Source organism: Castor canadensis, chromosome 7 (genome assembly GCF_047511655.1).
Source record: "Castor canadensis chromosome 7, mCasCan1.hap1v2, whole genome shotgun sequence".
Taxonomy (NCBI): Eukaryota; Metazoa; Chordata; class Mammalia; order Rodentia; family Castoridae; genus Castor; species Castor canadensis.
In genome coordinates this window covers 6781593-6806703 of record NC_133392.1, presented here as the reverse complement: position 1 = coordinate 6806703, position 25111 = coordinate 6781593, and the positions used below count along the sequence as shown (strand labels likewise).

General features: G+C 42.6%; 1 protein-coding gene across 5 annotated transcripts in view; it reads right to left on the bottom strand.

The window, feature by feature from the left end:
• The window catches only part of Uros (uroporphyrinogen III synthase), a 36216-nt gene that overhangs the window by 6546 nt on the left and 4559 nt on the right, over window positions 1-25111 (bottom strand). For 3 of the 5 annotated variants that reach the window (XM_074078088.1, XM_020179349.2, XM_074078089.1), the window contains exons 2-6: window positions 21236-21324; window positions 20959-21042; window positions 19843-19939; window positions 11815-11889; window positions 7400-7474 (exon numbers count right to left, since the gene is read on the bottom strand). In XM_074078088.1, the coding sequence (XP_073934189.1) occupies window positions 7400-7474; window positions 11815-11889; window positions 19843-19939; window positions 20959-21042; window positions 21236-21298 (394 nt within the window). In that variant the 5' untranslated portion in view covers window positions 21299-21324. Of the gene's footprint in view, window positions 1-5759; window positions 6124-7399; window positions 7475-11814; window positions 11890-19842; window positions 19940-20958; window positions 21043-21235; window positions 21325-25111 lie in introns of those variants that run through there. The other 2 variants (XM_020179352.2, XM_074078091.1) reach the window with 2 other exon arrangements.

Genomic DNA, 25111 nt, shown 5'->3' with positions numbered 1-25111 from the left:
GGAATAGCAGGCTACCCTGTTTGAAGTATGTGTAATAGCTTCACACTGGTGGATGTTTTCTTTATCAATAGCAACATTACAGAGTACTCAGGATGGGAACATTGTTAACTGTAGATTGGAGATGCCTGAAATGTTTCAGGCACTTCAGATGCCACCCCTAGAGAGACATTTTCAGAACTGTGTTCAGGTGCTGGGTTCTTAACCTAAGCCCAGGAGTGTTGGACCCAGCAGTGGGACCTTGCCTGTGTGAGTCAGCATCTGGCCTTGTGAGAAAGCCAGACATCCAGAAAAACAGTATTCAAGGTTCCAAGATGGCTTTGTGTCCTTCAGATGTAAATAAGAAAGTTATGCTGACCGTGTGCTTCTCCTGCTTCTCTGTTCCCATTTTAAAGGAGACATAACAAAGTTAATTTTAACTGTGCTTCCCTGTGCTAATGTAACCTTGACACGTAATACTTGGCAAGCTTTTTCTGACCAAATGCTTTCTTTGTAAAAGGAGTTTATAAAAAGCAATGTATACTTCATTAAAGTGGCTACTGAGCAGGACTCAGTAGTCCCCTCATCTTTTTATGGCTTCGGTCACCCAGGTTCCGTGGTAAGTGGCATACACAGGAGTACTTCCCACATCTGTTTGTCTATGTGAGTGTTGGAGAAGGAATGCAGGATGCTAGGGGCCAAACCTCTTCCTGGGGCAGCTGTGGGAATCCAGCAGCAAAACAGGAGTCCAACTTTCCTGCAAGCTCAGTCCCAAAGGCAGGCAGGCAGGCAAGGGCCTCAGTAAACTCAAGAATCTCTTCTGAAGGTCAGTGGAGACCTGAACTGCTCATTCTTATCCTGTCCCTGACAAGGCTGTGACAAGGCACTCACAAGCCCAGGCTGCAGTAGGTACAAGGCGCCCTGAGGGAGGGGCTAGTTTCTCTCACTCCACTCTGGCCAAAAACCTGATCACGCAGCACTCAAGGCTCACACATGTGATCAACTCAGCCAGCTTCCCTGGAAAGGCCTGGCCCTATCTGCATAAAAAAGGGAAACTCACACCTGTAATCCTAGCTACTCAGGAGGCAGAAGTCAGGTGGATAAGTTCGGAGTCAGCCCAAATAGTTTGTAAGACCCTATCCTGGAAAAAAACATCATAAAAAAGGGCTGGTGGAGTGGTTCAAGGTGTAGGCCCTGAGTTCAAACCCCAGTACCTCAAAAAAAAAAAAAAAAAAAAGGAACATTACTATTCCTGGTGGTGTTCTTTGCTCCTGAAGGATTGACCTATGGCAACTACATTTCCCCGAGAGTTAACTCTCGTCAAGAAGTCAAAGGCAAATAACCCATTTCTTTTGGGGATAAGCTTGATGTGTGGATTTATCTTCAACACAAACAGGTCAATACAATGGTTAGGGGCAGTGACTCTAAAATGTTGATTTGTGGAATCCAAAAACTCTGCTCTCCCTTCTACCAACAGGAAGGAGGCCTAACATTCTCGCCTGTCAGGGCTGAAGAGCAAGTGTTGAAAGTCCCAGAAAAGCATTAGGCAGCAGAGCAGGGGCTCAGTGAACAGTCACCATAGGTTGTGAAGACAAGGAGGATGAGCTTTTAAAATGTAATCTCATTGGACAACATGCAAGTAAAGCTATAGCCACCTCCAGGTTTACGTGAGAATCAGGTCGTGCAACCAGTGGGTAGTTAACTGCAGATAATTAGGACACCGAGGCCAACTGGAGCCTGGAGGAGCCCAGCAAGTCTGCAAGGCTGCAGGGACTTTGCAAGTGCAGGAGGACATTTCCCATGGATGACAGTGTGGTCTGCCTGGGACTCTCTTCGCCTTTCTTTTTAAAAATTATAACCCTCTTCTGCCCTTTACTGTTTAACTTGTAATTATTTTTCCATTAGAAGAGAGATCCTGGGAGAGGAGAATCATCTGTGAGTGATGAGATTAAATTAGTATGTCCTGGTGGAGTTAACAGCTCTAAACACAATCACTCCTGTCTCATAGTTAGTAAAAGTTGAGTAAGTAAATAACAGTAAGTAGGAGTCAGACCGTTTACTGTAAGCACTGGAAGTATACTTGTATTCAGCTTTTAAAATTGGGCTTCAAAGTTCATTGAGGGAGAAAATCACCAGTGCTGTGGTACACCAAGGTGAAGACCCTCATTAGCGCCAACTTGGATTTTATTTGGACATTCCAATTGGAAACGGAAGATTTACTAGGGCCACAGACATGCTGGCAATAAATCAGAACAAAGGTTTTAGAAAGAATGCAGACCAATGCTTCCAGATAACGACAGAACCTGTGAAGACCCACCCTACCGAACCTTGAGTCAGTTCATTGAGGCACACATAATGGTTCAGAAGTGACGCTGTCTTGTGCTGCAAAGCAAGCAAACCAGCCCTAGTTGAGGAATGACTTGGGTCCCTTCTGTCTCCTTCCAGAATAGAGGCATTGAATGTGCGTACAGCTCAATCTGTGCCCTGGAAACAAGGGTGGGGGAAGGGGGGCTGATTGCCATTCCTTCTATAGAACCAACAATTAATTTTTCCTTGAAAAGTCTGGGGCTTAATTCCACCAGGAATGCCAAGATCTGCCCTTTACACTTATTTCTACATTTTAAAAATAAGGGCTTTGATACTATTTAATGCTGTGACTATTACTCCTTGGAAATGGCTAATGAAAAGCCTGGCAGCAGACCACTCTTGATACAGTGGCATCCTGCACCAGGGTCCCCTGGAGCGAACCCTGCATGCTAACAGCCTGAGCAACAGCCCATGGGGCTGGGCCGCATGACAAAGAGCACAAACCAGTGCTGGCCCTGACCTGGACATCTGAAACATCTTCCCTTGGCTTCTTGCAGATGTTTCAAGATGCACAAAAGCGAGAAGCTGCCATGTCTGGGTAGACATTAAAGAAAATGGTCCTCAGCAATCTATAGTCTAAAACACTCGGCAACCATGGGGGCCTTCTGCTTACAGAGCTGTTTCTCCTCATGTGCTGATGCAGTGCTTTTCCCAGGAGTGCTTCTCCACAAACCGGCATCAAGAAATGCTCCTGAAGCTGAGGGCGTGGCTTAAGTGGTGGAGCACCTGCCTAGCAAGCACTAGGCACTGCGTTCAAATCCTGCTACTGTCAAAAAATAAAATAAAAAGAAAGAAAATTCTTCAGAGCTGCCAGGCTGAGAAGGCCTGCACTAACATGGATCCTCACCTCAGCACAGATGGCCAGAGAAGAAAGAAGTCATTAGAATTTACCAACAGTAAATGGTCAACACTTTTTATCCCAAATAATTGTCTCCTGAACTTTACACTTTCAGCTTCAAAATATCCCACAGTTCTGGCTTATAAAAGTTTCTAAAGAAAACCCAGCATATTGTGTCTAATAGTCTGTCAGCATGACCCAGTTAAGGGCATTGGGTCTCGGGTTCCCAGCGATGTAGATCAGGACACCTGTGTGAGGCTCATGTGCTCCAGAATGCTCTGAGGCCAGGAGTTCCTGCAGCCCCCTTCCTCAGGGCTCAGGCTAATATCCCATCAGCAGGGTCTGTCCTTGGGGGCTTTCTCCACAGTAGTGTCCCTGAGGATGCAAATAAGCCCCAGATGTCACCATGGTGACTCTTCAGTACCAAGTACATGCTCAAACCCACAAACCAGCAGGATGAGCTCTTACAATCTGCTCTCTTCACTTCAAAGGATGCTTTTGACTTCATGTGACAGAAAAAAATTGAGCACACTTTGGACTCACTTAACTTCTAGGAGTATAAAAAACAAGGATAGGAAGAGCTTTGGAGTCAGCCAGTACTAGGGTGGAGGCCCAGCCTAGACCTACTAGCTGTTCCTTTGTACGAGTCACCCCTCTGAGTTCAGCTTCTTCCTTGGCAACTGGATCTAATGATTAGCTCCATGTTGGGGACTCAGAACAGCAGTACTTTAGAAAGTTAGATGCACTAGCACAAACTGTCAATGTGCACTGAAGTTTGCCAGGCTGTGGGGACTTGGCAAGACCAGAAGGGCATTTCACATCCACTGTAGTGCAGTCTGCCTTTAGCTTTCTTTACCTGACCTTCCTTTGGACACTCCTATGATATTGTGTGTAAAAGGAAATAAACACTTGGACTTCACCCCTGGTTCCAGAAACATAGCTTCTAAAACCCTTAGAATTTTCTAAGTGACAGCTGTGAGAAATCATCTTTCCTTATGCATAGCTTTTTTCAACCTCACAGAAGTTTATGCTAACGAGGTTGACTCTTGATGGCCTTAGGTAGCTTCCGGATGGATGCTGGTAGCCAGAACCAACCATGTGATCAGAGGGCTGGCACTTTCAGCACCACACTCTGACCTCTGGGGAAGGGTGAATGGTGGTGATAAAATCAATGCAGCCTACACAGAGAACCCCCATAAAACTTCTCTGCCTTGACTTGGAATGCTTCAGGGCTGGTGACTGCGGCTACATGCCAGGAGGGTGGTGTCCCCAGCCTCATAAGGACAGAAGTTCCTGTGCTCGCACCCTTCTTGCCCTTGCCTATGTGCCTGTAAACCGACTGTCCGTCTTTGTCCTTACACCCTTTATGACAGTGTTCCCCTGAATTCTGTGAGCCATTCTAGCAAGTTCTTGAACGTGAGGAGAAGGCTATGGTAACCACTGATTCGTGGTCCAGTTAGTGTAGGTACTTTGGACACCTAATACTTGCCATCTAAAGTCAGGGCCACTCCTATGGGACTGATCCCCTTGACTGTGAGGGCTAGCCTAACTCTGGGGAGTTAAATGTCAGAACTGACCTGAATTGTGGGACACCCGGCTGGTATCTGGAGAGTTGGAGAACTGCTTGTTGGCATAAGGAAACTCCCACATATTTGCTGTCAGAAATGTTCTGGCCTCCATAATGGGGGGGTGGGGAGGGTGGAGCAATGGAGGGTCATTTAGTACATCAAATACCCAGTAGGCCTGTCGAAGCCAATGAACACGCGTGCATCTATGGAGTTCAGGAGAGCCCGGGCCTGAGATTTCAAGTGGCTGAACCACTCCGTGGATGGAGCTTAATCCTTTAATAGAGAGTGATCACAAAAGGGCAATGCAGCCTTTCCAAGCTGGAGGCCCCTTGAGACTCTGCCAATACCAGGGTCAGGCACTGTAACCCTCACCCCGGTGGGGCACCACCTTTCTGAATTCTCATGGATGGGGGTGACTGTCCAGCAGCCCGAGGGCAGGAGGACACAAAGCAGTGCTGTCAGGTTTGTTGGAAGGTGACGAGCCAAAGTCAGCAATGGCCTTGCAGTGCTAAGTCTGAATTCAAACCCTGCCACTCATAGTTCATGATCCTTGGTTCCTCTGAGCCTCTGTAACAGCGCAGTGGAAAAGAACATCTGGCCACCATGGGAATATTTTGTGCTGTCCCATGCATGGCCATTAGCGTGAGTTATGGCTGAGCTTATTCAATATGCCTAGTATGACTGGGGAACTGAATTTAAATTAAGTGAATTTATTCAGTTAATTTGAATGAATGTGGTTAGTGGCTACTGCCCTAGAGGGCCTAGCTTGTCTGGAGGTGGCACTAACTTCATTGGTCAGTGGTGAAGATTAAGTGAGCTGATGCAGGCAAAGTGACTAAGTTCCTAGAGTGCACTGAGCACTCAAAAGATGCTAGCTTTTGGTCAAAGTACATTATATGTGTGTTGTAACTATCATAATGAAACCTCCCTGGACAGTTAATTTGTGCTAATAAAAATTTTAAAGGCTAGTATTCAGTGTTAACACAGAACATACAGTGAGTCAGGAAAGGTAAAATGAAATTATTTACTTTATTAATTATTTATTAATTTTTGTGGTGCTGGAGGTGGAACCCAGAGCCTCATACATGCAAGGCTCCATACTCTACCACGGAGCCATGCCCCAGTCTTAAAATTATTTTTCAAAGAAAATTGGTATGGCATTCATATGTAAGATATTTTGAATCAATTAAAGAACTCAATTTAAATAAAAAGTTTTACCTTTAAAAATTAAAAAAAAGAGAGAACTGGGAGTGTGCGAAGGGCCCACTAAGCTCAGTAGTCTTTGCTGTCACTGTCCCTGCCCGAGGCATGCCTGTGCTCTGGGGAGCCTTGGTCCTCAGTGCAGTGCAGGATGCAGGCTCTTCTTAGGACCAGCTGCCAGGGGAACACAGAAACATGCAAGCTAGACAATCTCTAGGCAACATTCGTGGCTTGTGGCAGGACCACCTCCTAAGACTTCAGTGTACAAGTTGGCAGATCATGAAAAGCCCAGCAGCACCACTGTGGGAGAGCATTATTTTTAAACACACATGTTTTGTTTTGCCTAAAAAAAAATACACAACTGTTTCTGAGCCATGCAAAGACCTGCTGAAAGTGTTCTCTTTCCCTACTCACCCTGACACCATCACCCCAGGGGTAAAAAGATGCCCCTGTCCTGGGACAACCTCAACTGTCAGGCCCTCTACCCAGGCTGCATCTCCCTCCTCCCAGCTCAGCAGACACCCAAGTAATTCTGGACAGGGGTCAGCAATGACCGTCCTGCGTCAGAGTCAAGCTCCAGAGCTTGCACACTGCCATGGCTGTTCTACTCCAACTGCAGAGTTACTAGTTCTGACACAGAACGCTGACTGAAAAGCCTGCAAAGCCTGGTCCTTAAGGGTGCCAGCCTGACCTTGAGGAGCAAGGTCCTGATTTCCTATTCCACAACCTATGGGAAGAAGACTCCACGTCAGTCCTGTGTGGTTGTGTGACCCGGCTGTAAGACCCTGTGTTCACAGTAGGAGTAGATGCTCAGGGCAGAGCGAGGAGGGAGATGCAACCTAGACAAGGGCTGCCCTACATGTGCACACTCTGTTTTCCCATTCCTCACTCCAAAATCTCTGTTCCACATCCTCCTTCCTCCTCAGAAAGCTAAGCCCCATGATTAGTTTAAGGCTAATTGCCATCTAAACGAAAGCATCCCTAGAACCAGTATCATTCTAAATCCCAGTCCACGTGCTGCCCAAAGCTGAGCTTATTAGAGATGTTGGGTCTTTCCTTGGGAGCACATTTTGGGGAGAGGGAATTCAGTAAGGGAAGCAGTTTTTCAGAAGAAGGGAAAGACAAGATTCAGGGGGAAGAGAACCCACGTACACCAACTTTAGAATCACTTCAGATGGCCTCTGTCCTGGTCTGGTCTCCAAATGTTGTTTTGCCTTATGTTCAAGTTGTCTCAAGTCCTTTGGTATAGAAGGTAGAAGGGGGTGGAATATATCTCGAACAGGAAAAGACATACTCAAATACAAATAGATTCTGGTCCTCAAGTGGCTTATGTGCTGCTTATCAATTTATACCGTCACTGAGAATGAACCAGGAAATACTCTTTTCCCTAGAAAGTGTTTGTGAAATCAACAAACACAACATTAATGGGCTTAATTTTTTTTGTACTTACTGGAACAAATATATTCTGCAAGCTTTTCTGCATTTCCAGAACTTTCTCCTTCTGCATCCAGGCCAATTTTACTCACTGGAAAAAAACAAAGAAATGTGTCTTTAAAATGGTTATTAAAGTCCTTTTGTTCCCCTGTTGTTTTTAAATGTGCAAATACATAGGCAAATTGCTTTACAAATCACACAGAAAAATTTCCTTTGGAAGCCAGCACAGAAGATCACAAATGTCCATTCAGAGGTGAAAGCATCAAGACCTGGCATGAAGCTTTGTTTTAACTTCTCTGAACCCCACTTAGCTCATCTGCAAGAGAGGAAAACTACTGGCCTTCTGGAAGGAGTTCATTGAAGGCTGTTTTCTTATCAGTTAGGAGATGGTGAGCACTGGGGATCTACCAGGTTTTGCAGGAATCTCTTTAGCTAGCCCTTGTTTTGTTAGGGAGATGAGGCCAGCCCATATCCAGAAAGGGGTTATAGGCTGACATGGCCAGAATGAAATAGAAGACAGGGGAGGAAAGGTTTCACAGTACCTGCCACAGCACCATGGATGCAGGTCAGTTAGGATGAGGGACTGTGCCAGCCACTCTTGTGAAGCTCCTGTTTGTGAAGTGAGCAAGAAGGAAACAGACTCAGGCCCCTGCACTTTTTCAGACAGTAAACATGCGGTTGCTGTGCAGAGGATACTAATGAAGGATGGACCCAGGGTATCTCAGTGGTCACTGCCACCTGCATGTAAGAAGGTGGACTTCTCGGAGGTGCTGTGGGTATTCCACTTAGAGGCCACACAACAGGCTAGCTGGTACCAAATGACAGTTTTAATGCAAATATCATCAGCTTTAATTCCTACATTATAAAAAATGTTCTGAGTCAGAGGAAAAGTCTTGTGGAAATGCAAACTTTGTTCAAGAACAAAACCCTCCTTGTACTGCAGTACCAGGCCAGGCTGGGCCCCTCTCCCTTGTCTGAATCCAGAGGGCTAAATGAAGTAAAGTGGCCCTCAGTGTCCCAGGGGTTCGCATCCCTGTGTCATCCTCTCTACCTGTGAGGATGGACTTACTGACTTGATTCAAAAAGAAGATGGTATTAGTGTCACCTTTGACACTGTCGCTTCTGTCATTGGCACTTTGTTCTCTCTCTTGGGTCTCCTTGTGATAGGGAAGCTACTGCCATGTCTTAGGTAGTCTTTAGAGTCCTGTGTAAGGTCTCCTGAGCCTGCTGACAGCCATGTGAGTGAGATGGGAAGCAGACAAGCCTCAAGCTGTCTGCAGCCCTTACCATGAGCTTGACTGCAGCTTGGTGGCAGGCCCGAGCCAGAGGAAACCAACAAAGGCATGCTCAGATTTCTGATCCACCAAGGAAACAGTGAAATAATAAGCGCTTATTGATTCTAGCTGCTAAGTTTTGGGGTAAATGATTACGCAGCCCAAGACGACTGACACATTGAGCCTGGTCTCCTCCCAGCTGTTGGTGCTCAACTCCCTCTGACTCTCCAGCTGCAGCTGAGACTCCAGATAAACAGGAAAGTTAAGGCAATCCTGTTTGTACCCACTCAAGGCAGCTCTTTTGTATACCACATCTGACAAGATGAACTAAAATTGAATGTTTGAAGTTGGGTGACTGGCTTTTCTGTTAAGGGAAAATGTGGTTTCCTCCCAAACAGAGTTTTAGAAATTAAAAACCTCTGATTTTGTTTCTCCTTTGATAGTTTCCAACCTTTAGAACATATCCTTCTCCTTTACAACTGAATACACAGGGACCATCCTGAAGCCAGTGAGTGTCCCACTGATGCTCTCCTGTTGTGCTGTATTTAATCTGGTCCACTCTTAGCTACTCTAGGTCTCACGACATGGCTTGCTTTTTTTTCTTTTTCTTTTTTTTTTTTTGCATTTGACAGAACAGTGAAAGCAAAATGCACAGTGGTGCTACTAGAACTGAACTGAAGGGCATGTGATGTCTCAAAGTATTTGTCAGCTAACGTGCGGAAGTCTGAATTTGGAGTATGAAAATTCAAGTAGGAAAACTCGCAAATATAACTTGCAAGGGATAGTTCTGGTTTTGGTGTATGAATCCCATGCTATCTTCTTCCCTCTTCTTGTTCAGGAAAAAGAAAATAATAAAATAAAAGAATTTTTTACTTATTTTGGAGGGAGATCTGGAAAGTAGAAGTGGTTCCCTTGTCAACCCAGAACCCAATCCCTCTCCGTGGCTGCCCTTCTGAGCTCCTGCTGAGCTCCCCAGTGCAGACAGCCAAGCATCACCTTTAATTAGACCGGCAAATCCAACCTGTTTCTCCCTTGACTTCAGGTTGTTCTCTGGAAAGTGTGCTTTTAATTCTTTAGCTGTTTTCACTCGTGCTATACTTTCCCCCAATATTTTATAACTCATGTAGACAAACTGAACAGCTTTGAAACGAAGTTATAGGTTAATTTATTCACAATTGCTACATATTGCTTCAAGTATTTAAAATGTTAACCTTTAATAATCCATGGTCCACCTTTTATACTTTAACATATACACATATACACACACATTAAGTTTATACATATATGCATATGTATACAGATACACACATGCATTTAAGTCTATATTCATATGTATATGTATGTACACACACATTTAAGACTATTTGGAAAAATCTAGTGAACATTAAGAAAACTAGGAAACTAGAATAAACCAATCTGGAAACATAGGCTTTCTTGTAGATTAAATACATGACATCAAAGTTACCCTTTGAGCTATTTCTTAAGCAGAATTCAGTAACACTAAGTACATAGCTGATAAAATTCATGGACCAAAACTTACAAACATTTAAGTAACACTTCTGAGTACATATGGTCAGTATTTCTTAAGAGGCATGAACCAATTTTCATTGCCACTTAGTAATATATACAAGACAAAATGAAACAAAGCAAACAAACCAAAAACCAAAACTGAATTAAAGTGTTTAAAAAAGAAGAAGGAGAAGAAGGAAGAAGAAAGAAGAAAGAAGAAAGAAGAAAGAAGGAAGAAGGAAGAAGAAAGAATAAAGAATAAAGAAGAAGAAGGAGGAAGGAGGAAGAAGGAGGAAGAAGGAAGAAGAAGGAAGAAGAAGGAAGCAGGAAGAAGAAAAGGAAGAAGAAAGAAGAAGAAGAAGAAGAAGAAGAAGAAGAAGAAGAAGAAGAAGAAGAAGAAGAAGAAGAAGAAGAAGAAGAAGAAAGAAGAAGAAGAAGAAGGAAGAAGAAGAAGGAGAAGAAAGAAAGAAGAAAGAAAGAAAGAAAGGAAGGAAGAAGAAAAGAAGAAGAAGAAGAAAGAAGAAAGAAGAAAGAAGGAAGAAGAAGAAGGAAGAAGAAAAGAAGAAGAAGAAAGAAGGAAGAAGAAAGAAGGAAGAAGAAGAAGAAGAAAGAGGAAGAGGAAGAAGGAAGAAGAAAGAAGGAAGAAGGAAGAAGGAAGAAAGAAAGAAGAAGAAGAGGAAGAAGAGGAAGAAGAAGGAAGAAGGAAGAAAGAAGAAGAAGAAGAAGAAGAAGAAGAAGAAGAAGAAGAAGAAGAAGAAGAAGAAGAAGAAGAAGAAAGAAAAGAGGAGGAGGAGGGAGGAGGAGGAGGGGGGAGGAGGAGGAGGAGGAAGAAGGAGGAAGAAGGAGGAAGAAAGAAGAAGAAGAAGAAGAAGAAGAAGAAGAAGAAGAAGAAGAAGAAGAAGAAGAAGAGGAGGAGGAGGAGGAGGAGGAGGAAGAAGAAGAAGGAAGAAGAAGGAAGAAGAAGAAGGAGAAGAAAGAAAGAAAGAAAGGAAGGAAGAAGAAAAGAAGAAGAAGAAGAAGAAGAAGAAGAAGAAGAAGAAGAAGAAGAAGAAGAAGAAGAAGAAGAAAGAAGAAAGAAGGAAGAAGAAGAAGGAAGAAGAAGAAAAGAAGAAGAAGGAAGAAGAAGAAGGAAGAAGAAGAAAAGAAGAAGAAGGAAGAAGAAAGAAGAAAGAAAGAAGAAGAAGGAAGAAGAAGAGGAGGAGGAGGAGGAGGAGGAGGAGGAGGAGGAGGAGGAGGAGGAGGAGGAGGAGGAGGAGGAGGAGGAGGAGGAGGAGGAGGAGGAGAAGAAGAAGAAGAAGAAGAAGAAGAAGAAGAAGAAGAAGAAGAAGAAGAAGAAGAAGAAGAAGAAGAAGAACAAAGGGAGGGAGGGAAGGAGGGAGGGAGGGAGGAAGGAAGGAAGGAAGGAAGGAAGGGGAGGAGGAGGAGAAGAAAGAAGAAGAAAGCTAAGTCTTTCTGTAGAGCATGGTAAGCATTCCTGTAGTGCCAGGACTAGGGAGCAGAGGAGGAGTGCCAGTTTGAGGCCAGCCTGGGCTACATAGTGAGTTCCAGGAAAGCCTGGGCTACAAAGAAAGATCCTGTCACATAAAACAAACAAACAGAAGGAAAGCTATAGCTTTTCTAGTATTTTATTTTTACCTTACTTCCTTACCTAGAGAAGCAGTAGCATTTCCAACCACATACACTGACTTAGCATTCCATTTTTCTTTCAGAGACTTCTCCCAGACTGTAAAACATGAAATTATATGTGAGTTGGAAATACCAAAGTGGCCATTTGGATTGTTGCCAGAGGCTGCTCATTCATCTGAGAAACTCGTGAGCAAGGCAAACTACTACTAATCAAATGTAAAGAGCACATTTCACATTGAACTTCTGTTTGAACAGCATTCATATTCTGCAGGCGAAGTTTTCAAAATCACTTTGGTAAATGTTTCAGTATGATTTGCCTGAAATAACTCATTTCCACAGTTGGCACTGGAAGTGTTTTTAATGTGTACTAGAAAACACATTAAAATTGAAGAAAATTGAAGAATTAATTTGCATTATATTAAAATAAAATCTAGACTTTGAAGTCACTGGTCATTAAAAAAAAAGAGGACCCTAACTCTAATAAAACAATAAAACAATAAATTGGCTTTATTTGGGACATAAATCTGAAAGTAGTCAGCAAACTGTATTCTCAGATAAGAAGGTTCATTTATCCTTTAGGTCAAAGTAGAATAATAATTTCACCTTCATTAACAAACGCAAAGTAGTACAGAATACTACCATTTTGTGACAAAGAAAGATCTTTAAATATGGATTAAAGAACTGCAAAGAGAAAGTGGATTATATAAATATGTCAAGCCGCTGGGTTTCAATATATTTTTAGAGGACAATACAGTCCTTCCTAAAACTAGATATGAGCCTTAACTTTCCCCTAAATTCAATAGTGTTGAATTTATACCCCTAAGGGAAACCACTTTAAAACCCCAAATTGAATTTCATCTTTTTTCCTACACTACAAATGTAAGTAATATTGTAATAGTAACTAGTAAGTAATACTAGTTTTCACAGTTGAGGAGCTAATTATTTTCCAAGGCTCACAGCAGAACAATGAGAATGAGCACTGTCTGGAAGGCAAAAGCCTGCTCAACCCCATAACTGCTGTGTGATCCGGGCAAGCCAGCTTACCCCTCCTGCTTCCTCATCAAGATGCACAGCTGGGGTTAACTGTACCTCTCCCATAGCATATCATTTTTGTGAGAACCAAAAATTTAAAATGTATGGGAAATATTTTTTAAACTGTAAAGCAGGGCAAAAAGTTCTTGTGTTCACTCTAGGGTTTTCTTTTTCTTTCTTACCTTTACTTTCTAAGCACATACAAAAGGAAAAATGCAACTAAAACAAAGCACCCCAAAGCCCCACTGGACAGGACAACATGCTTCCCTGCCCTGGACTGTCCTTTATCCACTTTGGAAACAATGGTGTTACAGTCTGTTTCTCCTAACAGAAGCATCAAGCCTTCCCTTCAACAGGAGGTATAGGTGTAGCAGGGAGGAGGACCAGAAAAGAGAGACAAGTTTGTGTTCTGATAATGTAGTGGGGGAAGAGATGGCAAAGCAGAGAGAGAAAACTTAAAGAATTGAAGCATAAAGGTGGTCATATAACATTGGGGGATTGAAATAGCCAATAAAGTCACATGCAACCATATATGGGTTGAACTTTGCTTTTTGCTTCTGTAACCTGCTTGCAAGGTGAGACCCCTTTGTTCTCAGAGCTCAGCCTTTGGATATGAGTCTGCTGAGTCTGTGACAGCACAATAAAATGTTGCTTCCTGTTAAAATGCCTCAGTTTTCCATTTCTCAGCTTGAGATTCCTGCAACACTTCTTGGGGGCTCACTCCTGGGATTGTCACCTCCCTTGTTGCCAGGGTGCATCCCCTGGACCACCGGGAGAAGTGTTTCCGTCAGGCACCAGCGGACAGTTTGATCCCAAGGAGGGACTCGTCAATCCAGCGAGTTGGGGTGAAGGCCTTGGATGCACAGTGGAACCTGGTAAGGCACAGGAACCAGTGAGGGGAGGGATGCAGCGCCCATCAGACTGGTAAGAACCCAGATTCAAATTCAGACCTGCCTTAGGAGGCAGAAGGGGAGATTGATCACCTCCCAGAGACCCCCTAATAACCCTATTTGGAGTGAAACCGTGTCTCTCAGGTTCAGGGAGAAGGGTGAAAGTGTGTGAGACACCTCCAGGAATTAGGGGGGTTTGAGCTTTTTCTGGGAAATAGCCACAACTGAGGTTAAGGGATGGATAACAAAAATTCATTTCCAAAGAGGGTGACTCACAAGAGAACAGATCCACCATTCCACCAGATAGCCCTCTTGGTATAATTTGAAAGTTTGGTTTTTTTTTTTTTTGAGCATGCACTCTAATTTTGTGTGTGTGTGTGTGTGTGTGTGTGTGTGTGTGTGTGTGTGTGTGTGAATTTGTTTAAAGCATTGGGCAAAATTTAATTTGCTCCTGGAATTCCAGCTCATCTTATGTGTGCTTAAGTTGACATTTTTTCTGACATGCTTAATTTATAAAACTTTTGTGTGTGTGTGTATATAATGTGTGTGTGTGTGTAAGCATCTTCAAAATTGTTCTTAAACTGCTGTTATAAGGTTAATGTGATATTCAAGGTAACAATTTTAAAGATCTCTGTTATAAACTGCTTAAGCTTTTTACATAAGAATATGTAAATATCTTGAGGATGGTTCTTATTATAGAGGAAATGTAAAAAACTGTTAGCCAGTTCTACTGCTACTTTAAAAAAAACAGTTTTCAAACTTATTTTAACCAGGTCTCACTAGGATGCAGGAACAGGGGTTAACAATCCAGCTCAGACCAGAAATTAAAAAAAAGAAAGGAAGAAGTAGGGGGGGGGTGCACAGCCTGCAGCAGGAATCTTAAATGTGAGTAGTCTGTTTCATTTTGTCATAAATAAAATCTGGAATTTAATTCTCTCTTATAATACATGGGTCTATTAACAAATGGGCTTTCTATAAATTGTTTTTATACAAAATATAATTTTAAGGTTGCTTTCTTTCTTTTTTTAATGTAAATATAAGGTTCTAAGTTAAAAGGTTTTATGAGTTATTTTCAATAAGTTATATATATATATGTATACATATATATTAAGGATATGGTTTTTAAAAATAAAAGGTTAAAAAGTACTTTTAAATAAAAAAAAAAAAGGATAAAGACAAGCTCCCCCAGAGGATACAAGTTGTCATAAAGGCACAGAGTAAATTGTCATAAAAAGATAGAGCTTATAAATGCTTATGTAAGTGATTAAGTTCACTAAAATCCAGTTACATTAAAGATTTTGTAAGGTCAAATTTTAATGTACTGATGTTAAAATAAAACTTAACTTTCTAAGCTCATAACAACAAGGCTATCTTAAAAATATTATATTGTTCTTGATAACATTTACATTTACAAAAAACTGTCTTAAAAATGGTTTTTGTTCTGTCAAGAATTTTTGGTTAATCTACAAATTTATTAAGACAACAAGAGTATTAAAACACACAGAGGCAAGAGGCAGCTGAGCACAGGGAGTACTACTGCACTGATATGAGAGTTGAAACAAATTTACTTATATAAAGCAAAAAAAGCCAAAATTCACCCTCCAGATAGGATTAAAAAAAAAAAAAACCAGAACTCAAAAATAACACTATACTGGAGGTCAAGACCTCCAGTTTCTATTAGAGTCAACAGAGTGGAGATGTTAGTCCTACTCCTTCCACATGTTGGATGGAAGGAATCTTTGGCCTGGGATGGGCAGATTGGGCCTGTTATTTTAGGGGGGCTCCATTGGCTACAGGTTGGTGGAATCCTGCTGTGTGTCATGAGCCATCTGTTAATGTTAACAGTCTGGGATGTGATCCCTTATCAACATCTGAGCCATTATTCTTGGCCATTAAGTTTCCTTACTCCACAGTTAGTCCCCATAAATATTTACCTGTGTTCTCTGGTGATTTTTGTCAGAGTTTTTACTACTTCATTTAAAAGTTGGTTTATGTAAAATTTTCTAGATGACTTCATGGTTTAAACAACTGTTGTCTTGGGTGATTCTAATGCAGTCGATACCCTATACGTGTCTGTGACTGGGCTATTTGGGGTCACTGATCTGTTCCCCCCAACTGATGAAAAAATCTAAAGTTTTACTTCAAGAACAACAACTAAACTAATACGTATATGGAGCGAGATTTTCTCACTCCCTTGTTACTACTGAACCTAACTAGGCCTAATTGGGGGCGATGAGAGATGCAGAAAGGACATAGGATAGACAGACAGACAGAAAGTTGGGGCCAGGTGTGTTGGATGCTTGGGTAAAGACACACAAAAGCCTCATTGCTTCTTATCTCTATTAATCTCTTCTCTCTACCCTGCTTCCTTTCTTTATCTTTTCTTTAAGGCCTAACTCCTTTACAATTCTTTAAAACCTTGCTACTAAAAGTCTTTCTTCTTTCTATTCTTTAAAACCTAACTTCTGTTCTATAAAGTCTCTTTCCTTAGACTCACACTATCCTGTTTTCTCTTAGCTGTTCTTTAGCATAATCTCTCTTAAAGTCTTTGCCCCCAGACTTGCACTGTCCCATGTTCTCTTTAGCTTTTCTTTAGCTTAGCTTTTCTAAAGCCTATGTATAAAGTTCTCTATATAGACTTGCATTGTCCTTGCAAGCTACCAACCAATTCTATCAACCCCTTTTTAGCAATTTCCCTTTAGCAATTCTCCTGCAGCCATTCCCCTTCAGCAATTCTTTTCCCTTCAGCCAAAAAACCCCCATCAAAAAGCCTCTCCCATCCAAAAGCCTCCCATCATCCAAAAAAGCCTTGCTTCATCCAAAAAGCCTTGTGTTTTCCTTCAGCAAGTCTTTTATATCCAGTGGTAAACAAGGAGGTGGAGCAATGGTTCTTGGGGAGGGGTGTGACATTGTAACAGGAGAAACCTGCATTAAACAACTTAGGAAAAGCTGAGCTGCATCTTACTCTAGCCTTATCCTGTAGCCTTATCCTGAACTCAGCCTACAAAACACTGAGTACAACTGTGCTTCTCCTACTCTGCTCCCCATATGTATATATAACTTCTATAGAGCTGTGATGCTGTTGCTTGTTCCTATATACTAAATATATTTATGTTTTTCAAGTATATCAAGCCTTCTAAAATACAAAATTTAGATAAATATAACAAAAAGCTAAAGGTACTGATAAACAGTTATACAATGGTACTAACAGAACAGTTTCTATTAGTTGCTAAATTGTCCATCAAAATTTTAACCATGGTTCTTTTAAGTTTTTGTCATTACAGTTCTGATCCTTCTGGGGCATTTACAATCAAGTCCATAAAAAAATGACTCTAGTAAGTACCTATGTGTTAACCAGGTTAGTTTTTTAGACATCTGCTTTTGTTGGATTTTGTTTTGTATTGTCCTGGTCTAGAAGTCCACTACCTAAGAGCCACTCCTTTTAACCTTCTTTGTTGCTTAAATTTAGCCAAAGGGTCCAATTGGCACTGACTCCCACCTGACCTGCTCACTACTTCCCCTCTGCCATGGGACCAAAGCCAACCAACCAAACAAAATCCAGGAAAAACAAATCCTCAGGATAAAGGAAAAAGTGACTAATCAAAAAAGATCTTTAGTCTATGGCCACATCACCCTAAATGCACCTGATCTCATCTGGTCTCAGAAGCTAAGCAGGGTCAGGCCTGGTTAGTACTTGGATGGGAAAAAGATCCTCAGAGGAGACTGCTCAGAGACAAGCAGTTTGGAGACAAGGTGGGAATGCCATCAAAGTTCAAATGGAGTCACTTGTGCAAGATCTGTCAAAAATAACCAAGGCTGAGAGGATTGAGGAAATGGTTCTTATACATGTGTGGCTATCTGGCATTAAAGCCCTTCCAGACACAAACTCATATTTTTTAGGCAGGGTATTCTACTTTAATAGAGACAAAGTGATTATTTTTACTGACTATAAACATGTCCTTTGATACTTAAAGATGGCGATTTTAACTTTTTTAAAACAACTCATTTTCTTGGACATATATACTGATAATATATTGTTGCCATGATAACCCTACTCAGTAAAAAAATTTGAAAAAAACCCAAAAGATACTATCTGTATAAAAGAATACAATGTCCAACCATCAAAACCCCATTAGAGGGGACCTTTTGTTGTTATCTTGTCATCCCCACTGCAACAGGTAATAATCCTGCTCTAGTCACTCCGGAAGCTGACTAGTCTGTGCACAGCAGAAGCTCAAACACGGGACACACCCCTGCTCTTCTCTACTCACTTGGGACTCTCTTTGTGTTGGCCCTTGCCAGGTTTCCCCCATGTGCTCAATGTTTTAAGACAGCTGTTGCCGGAACCTCCGCACAGCCATACTTTGTATCATGCACCCACCAACAGGTTGGATGTTACATCGGCTCATATACTCCCCAGGTTGTGAGGTAAGCGATACTAAAAGTCCCAGAGTAAAAATAGAATACAGATTACATCTATCATGAAAAGCAGGGTGATGGGTCTTGCCTTGAGAGCATATTTAATGTTACCTTGCCTGGTTCCCCTGGTACTGCAGTCTACCAGGACTATTATGGAGGCCACTATGGAAAGGAAAATGGCATGCATGTAATGATGCTATGGAAATACAAACCCCCAGATCATGCTCTTTGACCCTAGGTGGGTTTGAGCATCAAAGTGGGGAATGATGATCAAAGGAGGATCAGAAAAGAAACAGACAAGTTTGTGTTCTGACAATGTAGCAGGGGGAAGGGATGGCATAGCAGAGATAAAACTTAAAGACAGAATTGAAACATAAAGAAGGTCACATAACGAAATGGCCAATAAAGTCACACATAACCATATGTGGGTTCAGCTTTGCTTTTTGCTTCTGTAACCTGTTTGCAAGGTGAGACCCCTTTGTTCTTGGGGCTCAGCCTTTGGACATGAGTCCACTGGGTCTGTGCTAGCACAATAAAATGTTGCTTCCTGCTAAACGGCCTCAGTGTCCCATATTTCAGCTTGGGATTTCTGCAACACAGGTGCACACAGGCCCTAAAGCAAGCATTGCTCTATGTGCAGACAAATGATGACACCATCACTGCTTCTCATTCCCTGCACACTCTGCTCCAGATAATGTCCTGGAGTGCTCCTCTTCAGCACTCACATTCTGCAGTGCGTCACAAACCTGTGGCTAAAGATCACGTAGTCTTGAGTTTTGCACCCTCTGTTCTTCAGACCCATCTGCCAAGTGGAACTACTGGCTGCGACTATCTCATGAGGCAAAGACTGAAGATGGTGCCTGGCATACAGTGGGCATCTGGTATGTTCTAGGCAGCAAGAAGTAGAAGAATCCTGTGGTGCAGATTACTAGGCTAGCTCAAGGGCAAGGGTACTAAGGGGCAGAGAGAACAAGAGCTCACCAAAGTCAGAATGGCTACATGAACCCAGGCCTAAGGCCCTCCAAAGTTCACGCATACACTACCTACTCTCCCTGCTGCCTCTATCCACTGGTGACCCTCCCCCAGGCTTCAGTGTTTTGATCTGTAAGGTAGGATTGTAGTAAATCTGTAAAGTAGGATTTTTGTCTGCGGTTGAATGGGAGGGTGAATGTGAAGTATGTAACACACAGCCTCCATTAACATTAGCTAGGGGGCTGCTCTATGGAAGTTCTGAAGGAGGTGGCTGGTCAGACTGAAACCCAGAGTTCATTGAGTGGGCAGTGCCATTTCATCCTGTTGTGATGGAAAGTGACAGAGGGAGGAAGAGGGTCAACGAGGCAGCTATGTCAATAAGGGCCTGACAGGGCATGGACATTTCCTCATACATTGTTAAATTTTCTAGTCATCTGTTAAGAAAGTGGTATTTATCCCGTTTCAGAGGAAGAACTGGTACCTCATCCATTCTGAGAAGAGAACCTGAACGCCCAGCAACTGAACACTTACAAGGCAGTGGAGAGGCTTGCCCTCCACCATTTCTTCTGGGGTTTAGGTGGTGGCCCTGCCTCCCATTTTCCTAGGGAGCATCTGTGACCCAGAAGCACTAGACACCTCCTCATGTCAGGAGAGCAGCTATGCTGAAATCTGGCGTCTGAGTGGGAGAAATAAGAGTAAAGAAAAGGCCAGTGGAATTGAGTGCAGGCCACCCTCACCTTCAGTTTTACTGTCTTTCTCCAAACACAGCTCCAATGCTTCCACTGATCTGGGGCTGGTAAAAATGAGTCCCCCGTAACCTTCTGGATGGGACAGCTGTGTAGCAAAAAGCAACAAAGACATTTTATATGGCAGCTTCAGCTCCACATCTCCCAAAGAATGGGTGACGACTTAGGATTCCAAGTGCATCCCAACAGTGAGCAGTGGGAACTATTCCTTCTACCCCTCTGTCCCTCCATCCATGCGTCACTTATGCAGTGATGTGGACCTGGAACTATCCCAGGCCTTTTAGGACACACTGGGGAGCTCATTCATTGTCACAGCTCTTCCTCCAAGAAGCTCAGTGAGGGAGACACTACAACACTGTGACAGGAGTGACTGCAGCAGAGCACAGGGGCAGCAGAACACAGTCCCTAGCCTGAGTCCGAGGAGGGCTGCAGGCAGACTTGACCTGCATCTGTAACAGTTATGGCGATAACACTGTGCAGACACCCGGGTTTCACAGATAATGATGGTGAAATACCTTACTGAACGTTTATGCAGAGTCAGATGCTGGACTTGTGTTTACATCTGACTTCACTCAAGCTGTGGGCACTGAACCTTTTCTTCAGTGCTGGGAATCAAATGTCGGGCAAATACTGTGCTGGTGAACCACACCTGAGCCTGGAACTTGAAACACGTGGAGGGGTTTACTGGGCCTATTTCCTGCAATACCCATCTCCTCCACCTGGGGGCAGAAAGTAGTAGTAGTAGTAGTAGGCAGAAGCCTGGGTTTGGATCCCAGCCCTGCCTCTAACTGAGTGGAGGCACTGCCTGAATTGCCTAACCTGGAGCCTCAGTCTCTAAAATTTGAAACCCATGTCTTGTCTGTTGTGCATATTTCAGGATAGATTAAATGAGGGATGAATGGTGCTCTCCCAGGCCCATATTGAGTCTGGCTGGCTTCCTGGAGGAGATAGTAGTCTGGGAGAGAAGACAGGTAGGGTAGTAGGTGAGGGTGGGTTGCCCTTGTTTTTAAGTTTGACGGTAAAAAGAGGAGCTAGAAAACATTGTTCTGGCTTGGGGTGGCAAGGATTCTACAGAGACCCAACCTTACCATGGAGTTCAGGACTTACCTTCTCAGAAAAACTGGGAAGAGACAAAAACTCAAATGATAAAACAGGAATCAATGTGGCTTCAAGTCCATACACTGCTAATTCCTGCAAATGAAAGAATGCAGTTCTGGATTGGCTAGGGCTGTTTTGAAAACGAGGAAAGGGTCATGATATCACATTTAACAATGATTCCATGTCAAATCTGCTGAGTTTTAGCAGCCTTCCCCCAACCCCCCATGACTCCATTAGCAAGGAAGCTCCAGTGCAGGGGACAAGGAAGGAGGCTCAGAACACTTACCCTGATATAGGGATCCTGGCCACAGTTGTCCTCCTTTGCGTCTTTCAGTAAGAGAACCTTCATTATTGCCTGGCAGTCTTTACAGGGCACTGTGACAGGAGCAAGCAAAGAGATCTTAATTAGATCTCAGAGACTCTTCCTAGGTAATGTTGGACAGTGACAGAGCATGAGAAGGACGTAACCAGTCTCCTGCTGAAGAGATCTATCCTTCCCTCAGTGACTGAGTGTTAATGGGCTCCTTCTTTCTAAAGACTCCTGTCACTGATAAGGCCAAGGGACAGCATGTTAGCAGCTGATATCACCCGGAAAGGCAGATGAAAGCCATTAGTAAAAGTCAAGTGTCCTGTACCAAACAGTTGTAGCTTACAGAAGAGACGTAGTGAGAATTCTAGGTTGCCTCAGTAACAAAGAAATGAATACCTTATATTTTAAGAAGTAAACAAATGATTATTTCCATTTCAAGATAAACACACTAAATAGCTTATAAGCACTTCAAGAAATAGTTATATCAACTTTTCCACTTCTCAAAATAATGTTTATAGGACTGGGAGTGGCTTAAGTGGTAGAGTGCTCGCCCAGCAAGTTGAAGCCCTGAATTCAATCCCTAGTACTGCCAAAAAAAAAAAAGTGTTTATAAATGTTCTCAAGTGTTACAAGATAATCCTAAAAACCCGGAAAACAATTTGTCCACATGTATCTGAGGCCTACATCCTCCCCACCCTTTCTTCCTCTAATTTCACTTCTAAGAATAAATAAGAAGGCAATACTCATAAGAGTGTACGAATAGTCACATGGACATGTTTGTCCTGGCACTCCTCACAATCACAAATAACTGAAAACAATGTGAACATCCCACAGTGAGAGGACACTTAAGTAATGGTACAGTTTCACAAAAATCACTAAAATATTCACAAATAACCTAATTACATGGTTTACTTAACTGAAAATAATGTTACATAAAAATGCAGGATTCAGAGTTCCACAAATACTATGATTAGATATATATGTAAATATATGAAAAGAGTTATGTACCAAAATATTAGTAGTATATATTTCTGAGTGGTATGTTAGGATAATTTTCTTTTCTACTTCAGTATTTAAAAAATTTTTAAAAATAATGAGCGTTATATTCCTTTCATCCTGAGGGCAGAACACAATATAACTATCCTAAAGGCCTCAAAATAAATGCTGCTGAAGAGCTGCAGTATAAATCTGCATGAAATGCGAATTGGCATCCATAAATAGTGTTAGACTCATCAGTTATTTACTTACTAAATACTGTGTGCAGTGGTTGTTAAGAGTCAACAGAGCACACTGAACCAGACATGTGTTAACTAGGAGCTGTGACTTGTAAGTTACTACTGGTTATATTGCTTGAATATTACATCTATGGAACATCTTAGGAAATTTTGGCTCAAAATAAGTTACTCTGTATCTAAGCAACCAAACCTGGGTGAACAAATAATAATTATGAAATCTAGTTCTAATTATTGCTGCTTGAAAGTGCTACAGAGATTGGGGATTTGGGAAAACAGGCAGTATGGTTTCTGTCATTTCCTGAAGTTCTCAAAATGGGTCTCACTTAGAAATTAGGAGCCTGCCCTTCAGTTGGTCACTTTTATGTGTCACCCTGGCTATGCTATTATGATGATTAATCTTGAAGGCCAACTTGATTGAACTGAGAAGGACCTATAAGATTAATAAAACACATTTGTGTGTGTGTGTGTATCTGTGAGGGCATTTCCAGAAAGGATTAACTAAGGGGAGAAGACCTGCCCAGAATGTGGGCAGCACCATCCCATAGGCTGAGGGCCTGGATGGAATAAAAAGGGAAAAAGATGAAAGTTAGCTAGTACAGGAATTCTCTCCCTCTCTGCTTCCTGGCCACCATGTGGCTGTACTGTAGCTCCCACCCCAATGGTAGACAGAAACTGCTGAAACCATGAGCCAAAATAAATAACTCTTCCTTGTAAGTTGTTCCTCCAAGTATTTTGGTCAGTTACAGAAAGGTAACTAACAGCTACAACCCCTAGTTATTTACAAACATGTACGTGCTACTGTGAAGGTATTTTATGATCAAGTCCATTATCAACAGGCTTTTAGTAAGGCCTTAACAACAGTAGAGTTGAGGCTTCCCTAAGGAAGAAGTTCAGCTTGTACGAGTTCCTGCATGCCCTTTCTGTTAACAGGCCTGCCTCCTCGTTGGTTTGTACTGTGGATTCTGACTTGCTTTGTCAGCCTCCACAGTTGTACAAGGCACTTTCTTGCAATAAACCTAATATATGTCTCTTCCTGGTTGTTTCTCTGCTTGAACTCTTAACTAATACACCTTCCAAAATCAGTGCTACAAGGATCTGGTATGTTATTTAGTGGTATAAAACTTAGCATTTTCTGCTGATGCATAAATTCTTCTGGGGCTCACAAAGCTGACAGGCAACAACTGTGGGGACTAAAAGTCTGAATCATAAAGCTGTTAGAAGCAGGTAATCCTGGGGCCTCACAGCTCTACTCGGACCCTTCTATCTCCCTACTATAGTCCCAAGCTCTGGCATATAGATCCTCAAATTTTCAAAGGATATTTTAGCAATGCTTTCAAATACCAGGAGCCAATCTCTCACACAAGTGTTTCTATGTAGTTCTCAGACAGTAAAACCAATCCTGAGCCTAGATCTCCTTCAGGGAAATTAGGTCTGCAGAGTCTACTGGAGGTGTGTGTGATAATTTCAGGTACTAACCAGTGCTAGAAGTGAGGTAGTGGGGCTGCATCTCCAGGAAGACCTCTCTGGGGAGGTGACATTTGAGATCTGAATGACAATGGCAGTAGAGAGAAGCATTGTTTGTCAGGAAGGGGCCTAGGATAGGGTGGCTCCAGTGTAATAGACAAGGTGGACTTTGGGTTTCATGAGAAGAGGGAATTCTCTGACAGGGTCAAGCTGCATGTCAGTAAAGAGATCCATTCCTTAGAAACACTATGGGCTTCTGTGACAGCCTACAGAGACCTGCAGGACACAACAGGTTAGGTAAAAATGATCCTGGTGTGGATCAGAGTTGAGGTGGCAGCACAGCCCAACAGTTAGCAGTGGGTTAGGGATTCACATTGAGGACAGCTGTAGGGACTCATTGACAGAAGTCTGGGTGAAACTAATTTCAAATGGGTGTGACCAGGATGAAAATGAGTCTTTCTTCTTTGAGATTTTTAGGTTTGAATGGTTTAATCCTATCATTTAGTCAACAGATATTTCAGTATCTGTGTACTAGGCACTAGGCATACAATAGGATCTCTGCACCACGATATTTATGTCACAAAGTAGTAATCACAATGACACAGTCATAGGGCAGTGAGTCTTGAAGAAGTTCAAGCTGCTGCAGAAACCTATGTGGAAACACACCTGGCAAGTCTTACTGGGGCTGCAGATGGGCACAGATTGCCAGCTGCTACCAAATGTCCTTACTTCCCTTCTCCCTCAAAGAAATCGAAAGCTACTGTTAATTGGGCACATGGTTGCCTAAAATAAAAATATGTAACTAGATGTTGCCAGGTGCTGGCTGACAGGATGCAACATGAAGCGACCTGTCCAACTATTGGGTCCTGCCCCTAAAGGAAGTCCCGGTCCCTCCTCTTCCTCTTTGCGTCTTTCCTGCTGGCTGGGACACTGATGTTATGACTAGTCCCTTGTATATGCAGAGGATGACCTAGAAATGACAGAACAAGAGAGAAGGAGCCTGGCCCTGTTTGTATGACAGAGCTGCCACACCAGCCAGGACTTTTACATCAGAAAAAAATAAAGTTCTATCCTGTTTTACCCACTGTTTGTTTGGATCTCTGTTAGGTAGCTGAACCTTTCTCTTAACTAATACAGGGGTGAGAAAGGCTTC